Source organism: Cygnus atratus, chromosome 31 (assembly GCF_013377495.2).
Source record: "Cygnus atratus isolate AKBS03 ecotype Queensland, Australia chromosome 31, CAtr_DNAZoo_HiC_assembly, whole genome shotgun sequence".
NCBI classification, from domain to species: Eukaryota; Metazoa; Chordata; class Aves; order Anseriformes; family Anatidae; genus Cygnus; species Cygnus atratus.
In genome coordinates, this window is record NC_066392.1 from 506,671 (window position 1) to 513,993 (window position 7,323).

Consider the following 7,323-nt stretch of genomic DNA (forward strand, 5'->3'; position numbering starts at 1 on the left):
CCCCAGCAGGAGCTGCCTCCTCTGCATGCAGAGCTGCAGTCCAGGAGGGTCTGCTGAGTGTCCGTCTGTCCCTCCCTGGCCTTGCCTCCCCTGGCAGCAGCACGCTGCCATTCCTCCTGGCTTCTGCACCTGGCCGTGCTGCTGCTGGTCTTGTTCCCAGGCTGCCTGGGGATGGGGGTTTCACCTGCCCATGGAGTGAGCCCTCGGGGTGCTTGGGGGAAGGGGAGTACGGGGACAGGGTGAGGGGTCTGGAGATGGGCACTTGGAGCCTGGCTTCTTCTGTCCTCAGCAGTCTTCAAGCTCTTCTCAGTAGAACCTCCTTAGTGCAATTGTCCTGCAGTCAAAGAGATGCCAGCAGAGAGCAGCTGAATCCAATGCACGAAAGGGATCTGCCAACTGTCCGCGTGCAGTTGGGCAAGTGCTTTGAGGGGCTTAATTGAGAAATGGGAATGGTTTTCTCAGATCACTCTGCTATATTATTACTGTATTTCTGTTCCTTTGGCAGGACCCAATGCCCAGAAGCAGGAAATGCCCAACAGCAGCTCTGTGAGCGAGTTCCTCCTGCTGGCATTCGCAGACACGCGCGAGCTGCAGCTCCTGCACTTCGCGCTCTTCCTGGGCATCTACCTGGCTGCCCTCCTGGGCAACGGCCTCATCCTCACCGCCGTAGCATGCCACCACCGCCTCCACACCCCCATGTACTTCTTCCTCCTCAACCTCGCCCTCCTCGACCTGGGCTGCATCTCCACCACTCTGCCCAAAGCCATGGCCAATGCCCTGTGGGACACCAGGGCCATCTCCTATCAAGGGTGTGCCGCACAGGTCTTCTTTTTTGTCTTCTTTGTTGGAGCAGAATATTCCCTTCTCACTGTCATGGCCTACGACCGCTACTTGGCCATCTGCAAGCCCCTGCACTACGGGAGCCTCGTGGGCAGCAGAGCTTGTGGCCAGATGGCAGCAGCTGCCTGGGGCAGTGGCTTTCTCAATGCTGTCCTGCACACGGCCACTACATTTTCCCTGCCCCTCTGCCAAGGCAATGCTGTGGACCAGTTCTTCTGTGAGATCCCCCAGATCCTCAAGCTCTCCTGCTCAGATGCCTACCTCAGGGAAGTTGGGGCACTTCTGTGTAGTGTTTCTTTAGCCTTTGGCTGTTTTGTTTTCACTGTTTTCTCCTATGTGCAGATCTTCAGGGCAGTGCTGAGGATGCCCTCTGAGCAGGGCCGGCACAAAGCCTTTTCCACGTGCTTCCCTCACCTGGCCGTCGTCTCCCTGTTTCTCAGCACTGCCATGTTTGCCTACCTGAAACCCCCCTCCATCTCTTCCCCATCCCTGGACCTGGTGGTGGCAGGTCTGTACTGAGTGCTGCCTCCAGCAGTGAACCCCCTCATCTACAGCATGAGGAACCAGGAGCTCAAGGATGCCCTGTGGAAACTGATGACTAGATGTGTTTCGGAAGCAATAAATTTCCATTCTACCTCTGCAGATGACTAATAATGTCAATGACTACAAGAACAACTAATATTAAATATATGATTATTTTTGGGTGTGTTTATATATTTATGAGTGTTTTCGTTACAGGACTTTCTTTGTTTTAATACGTCTAAAGTTGCCCATTAAGATGGTATGATTCATCTCATTTCTCTCACAGTATGTACCTGTCGAGTGTAGCTCAGAGACTCTGTACACGAGGAGCCCGTCTCCGTGTGAACTTAAACAAGAGAAAGGAGCGTGCACTGCCTTCCTTGTGTGACGTCCTTCCTCTGAGAGCTGCTCTGGCTCTGCAGGGGCAGTGCCATGTGCAGGGCTGCAGAGGAAAAGAGTCCCATGCCAGCAGCACGGCCAGGGAGCACCAGCGCTTGGGGCATGCAGAGCTGCTCTCTTGCCACTGCCAGCCTCTCGTGCTGAGCCCTGCTGGTGGGGTCAGGCCCAGCTGCTCCTGTAGCTTGGTGCCAGTGCTGCTGTGGGGCTGTGCTGGGACTGCAGGCAGGGACAGGCAGTGGGCACGGCAGTGGCACAGCTGGCCTGCGCTGCAGCATTTCCCTCGCTGGGGGGATCACCTCCAAGGTGGACTGACCAGAGCTCAAGTGCTCAATCTGCTGTGAGCACGCAGAGGAGAGCTCTGCAGCCCCAGGGCACGCAGCAGCCCCAGCAAAGGAGTCTGGCGAGTGGTTTGACTGCAGGGGCCCGCCTGCCCTAGCACCTCCCAGAACTGGCACGGCACTGGCTCCTGTGTGTCAGAGAGGCTGGGAGCCCAGCAGCAGTGCCATGGGCTGGAAGGATCACAACCAGATCAATTCTACCTGGGCAGATTCTGGGCCGAAAAGGGGGGTGTTTTGTAGGTGTGGTATTATGAGCTCCGTGGTGCCTCAGAAGCTCCAAGTCCAGTAGGAAGCTAATGGCTCTTAAATGGCCTGTGAGGTGACTTTTTTCTGAAGCAACTGACAGGTCATCCCTTGACTCCTGGCTGGGATCTGTGCCTTTAGGCTCACATCTGCTGATCTCCATGACAGGCCAGCAGATGCATCTGCTCTGCACACAGTTTGTGAGATCCTCTCTTCCTAAGTACTGGGTTGGCCCCATAGAGGAAGAGGTCTTGGATTGGGATTGTCAGGTCGATGTTTTCAGCTTCTGCCTGAACTCATCCTTCAGGGCTGCTTTTGTGGTGGTGCAGAGCTGCTGGGCACATTGTGCAGGGTGCTCCTACAGCCTTTGTGTGCTTCTCTGTGCTGGCTTGGGAGCTGCTTCTTTCTCAGGAGCAGAGTAGCCAACAGAGGTGAGACAGATACTCTGAGTTCATGAAAGCCATCAGAAAGCTGCCTCTAAGAAGATGACTGATATGGGGAAGTCAGGAGAAGCGTGGCCAGGAGAGATGTGAGATATGGGGGAGGGAAGAGGAGCTTGGCCAGCAGAAGCTAATGATTTTGGAGAGCTAAGAATTATCAGGTAATGTCAATCCCACCATAACGCAGACTTAAAGCAGTCATGTGAGGCCCTTACCCTATTTTAACCTGTAACATTCATACCTAAATCTAAATGCCACTCCACACCCTGACAGGAATCCACTGCTCTAAGTTTTGACCACAATATCCCTTGAAGCCAAAATAAGTCCATACCACCTTTCCCTTAGTTTTACTCTCTTGCTCACCCTGATCCCTGCCTTTAACACAAGCATTAAAATGCTCTATTTAACCCAAGTCTTCTTGCAGACCTAAACAAAAGGCTAAACCAAAGAGCTTGCCCATACCCTAACCACAGACCTGACACCCCAAGCACAACACCAAACCCTCCCACTCAATATTTGCTAAAGCTCTCACCCAGAAAGTTTTGCCGTAGTCCCTAATGCTATACATGAACAACTAACATCCAAACCCTGTCCTCCTGTGCATTAACCTCCTCACCTTCAGCCCCTCTCCTAAAACTTAACGTTAGGTTCTTGTTCCCTTGGAGCAGGGCAGGAACCGTGAGGTTGCCACGCAGTCGCATGGCATTCAGAGATGGATGTGAGGGGCCATGGATCTGATCAGCTTGTGGGCCACAAGGAGGAGATGGGTGGGAATGCTCTGATGAGCTCAGCTCTGCCTCAGGATGTCCTGCCCCAGCAGGAGGAATGTGACTGTGGCAGTGACTGTGAGGTCCCTTCTGTCTGTAGGTGGCACGTCACCCTTGGCTTCTCCCTGGGATCGGCACTTTGGGGCTGACATGTGCCAGTGGCCCTGCTAGGCCAGCAGAAGGCCCCTGCTTGGCATGCTGACTGTGGGATCCCCTCTGCCTCCATCCCCAGCAGGACCCAGACAGAAAGAAGGCCCGCATAGGGGTTGTCCTGTCCCTTCTGCTTGAGTCCAGCACTGGACAGCACGAGGCACAAGGCTTGGCTGTGTCTAGCCAAGAAGCTGCAAGGCCAGCAGCAGGCCCAGGGCTTGGGAGATGCTGGTGAGGTGACTTCTGTCTGCTTGGCTGACAGGCCGCAAGGAGCCTGGTGGGTTGGGATGCCTGCTTCAGGAGTGGTTTCCACCCTGGTGGAGCTTTCTTTGGTAGTAGGAAAGAGCAGGAGAGAGAAAAAAGTGCCAGAGAATCACTTTGGAAGGTTGGCACTGGCCATGAGGAGGAAGAAATGTCCAGGGGAGCAACTGGTCTTGCTGCTAGAGCCTGAGGCAAAGAAGACATTAAGTGCCTCAGCCTTTACCTCATCTCTTGTCACCAGGTTTCCCCCACATCCAATAAAGGATGATGATTCTCCGTAATCCTCCTTTATTAAAATATTTATATAAACAGTTTTTTATTTTTATTTTTTTTTGTCTTTGACAGCAATAGACGGATTGAGCTCTAGCAGGGCTTTGGACCTTCTTATTTTGACCTGCACAGCCCCATAAAATTTAGGACACAGCTCCAGCCAAAATGAAACCATGCATGAGAAGGAAGCACAGAAGAGGTGGAACCTGGCAGCCTTCTGTCCCCCGCCCTTCTGTGACTCTGTGCTGTAATTCCATTCAGGTGGTTATTCCTGTATTATCCAAACTTCCCTGCAGCTCCTGATGCTGCTGGTCAGAGATAGCGCAATCACAGGAAGATTGAACTGTTTGCCTGCAGACATTAACAGCTGAAAGAAAGGAGCATCTGTCCAGGAGAACCTTGAGAAACTGCAGGATTTTGCCTACAGAAACCTCTTGACATTTAGAAGGAGAAGAGCCCGGTACTGCACCGGAGGAAGAGGAACCCCACCCATCAGGGCAGACTGGGACCCTGCTGAGTGAGCAGTGCCCAGGAGGAGGAGGGCCTGGGCACCATGAGGGATGCCATCCAAGCAGTGGTGCTGCTCACCAGGAACCAGGCCAGGTTCCTGCAGAGCTGCCTTACGAGGAGCATGGCCACCAAGAAGATCTGAGTTATCAGACTCAGCTCAGATCTGGTGTGACACCACACAGCTTAGGGTCTAGAGCCAGCAGGAAAAGAGGTGCAGGTCTGGAAGTCCCTAGGACAGTCTGGTGTGGAGAGCAGCAAGGGCTGTGGCAAGGCTGAGAGTCCCAAGGGGACCCAGGTCTTTGTGTCCATGGCTCTGGCTGTTGTCTCTGCCACTGAGGCCTAGGAGGAGATAGCTTATCGGTAAAGCACCCGGGCCTCATTGCCTCCTCGCCCCCACCCATGAACCAGGCAGGGCTCGGACCATTCTCCTGCACTTGCCCATGCACATCCCCATCTCCTCCTGCCCCAGGAAGAGCCCTGAGCAGTGTGTGAAGGGAAAGGATCTCCCTTCCCAGGGGCTGGGGGTCAAGGCCTGGCCCTTGTGCTTGGTGACACACATCCAGTTTTCCTACACATCAGGGTCACCTTCACACTGCCTTTGCCTCCGTGTCCTCAGTGCCTCCAATGCTCTGCTCTAACGAGCTCCAAGGGAGGCTGTGTCAGTGCTGGCCCTCAGGGGGACACTGCAGGAAACTTGCCTCTGACTTGGACTTCTGGAGAGATGTCTTCAATTGTCTCTCAGTGCCTGAGGTTCGTGGGCTCCTCCCCAAAGCCCCCCGAGGGGGGATTGCAATGCCTTGGGCTGGGCGTCTGGTGCTGAGCTGGGCCGGGCTCCTGGGACAGAGAGAGCTCCTGGCAAGAGGGCCGTGGTGCAGAGAGACAGCTCTGCCCAGGAGCAGCTCCTCTGCATAGCGCAGCAGGGCTGGGGGCTCTGACCGCACGCACCCAGGCAGAAAGGGATTCCAGGCAGCCTGGAGGGTGCGGGCAGACGAGAGCTCAGTGCAGGAGAAACCTTCACAGCCCTGCCCTCGGTAAGTCTCTGGCTGCAGGACAGTGCAGGGGACGTTCCTGGAAGGGGCTCCTGGGTCCGGGACATCTCTGCCTGGCCAGGAGCTGCCAGGATGTCTCTCGTGGCTTGTGAAGTGTGGAGGAGAAGGTGCTGCAGGGCAGCCTTGGGCAGAGGAAGGGGAGGGCAGGGGCTGCCTGCAAAGACAAGGCACTTTCTGCAGTCTCTGCCTGCCTTTTCCTGCTCTGATTCTGGGGCAGGCTCTGTGTTAACAGAGTTGTAGGGATTGCACAGGTGATGGAGCTTCCTACTGCATTGACCCGAGACATAAAGAGGTTAGTGAGGAACCTGAGAATATCCCTTCCCTTCTCCCTGCTTACAGACTGCACCAGGGCTTTTCTGAGCTGGTCTTTAGGACCTGCAGACAGGGAGATGTCCCCAGAGCTGTCCCCATCCCCAGGAGGTGTCTGCAGGGCAGAGCTGGGCACACAGCGGGTGGGATGGGGTCTGTGAGCATGGACGGGAGGAGACGTGGGGACAGAGAAAGAGCTGCTGGCAGGGACAGCTGCAGGCAGCAGGGACATGGGCAGGCGGTGAGAGGGAGCTGCTCCCTCCCTGCCATCCCCTGCAGGGCAGGCGCCTTCCTTGCAGCAGCCCCTGGTCTCCTCTTCCCCTCACAGCTTCTGTCATGGCATGTATAATCTGGGGGAGGTGAGAATATGGGGTGTCTGAACCCTACATCTCAGTGGAAGTAGACACATTTGCTGCAGGCCCCCTCCACCTTCCTCCACGGAAGCAGGCACAGAATCACAGAATCATAGAATATCCCGAGTTGGAAGGGACCCACAAGGATCAGCGAGTCCAGCTCCTGGCTCCACAGAGGTCTTACCCCCACATTCCTACCATACGACAAGGAGCACATTCCAAAGGCTTCTTGCACTCCAGAGCTCTTTTCCCTCTGCTGGCTGTGCCGGGCAGATGGCACAGGGGTGTGAGGACAGGCTCTACCTCACCGACACCGCAGCCTCGGCACCGCGTTGGGTCCGCCCTGCCTGCCCATGCCTGCTTCTCTCCCTTGCCCAGCGTGGCAGCTGCTGGTGCCTGATTCTGACGGGGAGTGCTGTGCACGGAGGGTGAGGCAGGAGGAGATGCTCCCTGCTCTCTCTGCCAGACACCGGTGGTCTGTGAGCTGATTTCCTCTCTCAGGGTGGGGAATAGAGAAGACACACATGGAGTCACACGGCCAAACACCCCTCACTCAACAGAGGGATCCCCTTCCCTGGAACCCTCCTCCAAGCACATGGCTCTGATGGCACCTCTGTGTACCACTGCTCTGGAGCAGAGGTGGCCCATTGGGAGCTGCTGGGCAGAGGCATCTGCAGTGTACAGGACATTCAGACAGCACAGAGCAGGGCTCCAGACAGGGAAATAGACACGAGGTCCTCTTGGAAAAAGGGAATGTATTGCTTTAATTGGGAATTTATTGAATTTTGCTCACAGATTTACTCATAACACTCTTTTTTTATTTTTTTGCCTTTTTTTTTTTTTTGTCATTTTGCGGTGTCCATGACCAAAGA

At 55.1% G+C, this 7,323-nt stretch overlaps 1 protein-coding gene across 1 annotated transcript; it reads left to right on the top strand.

Annotated features, from left to right (window-relative positions):
* Positions 1-528: 528 nt before the first annotated feature.
* Positions 529-1,359, top strand: LOC118261265 (olfactory receptor 14C36-like). The gene has a single exon (XM_035572025.1). It carries the CDS (start codon positions 529-531, stop codon positions 1,357-1,359), a length of 831 nt encoding a protein of 276 aa, XP_035427918.1.
* Positions 1,360-7,323: the final 5,964 nt, after the last annotated feature.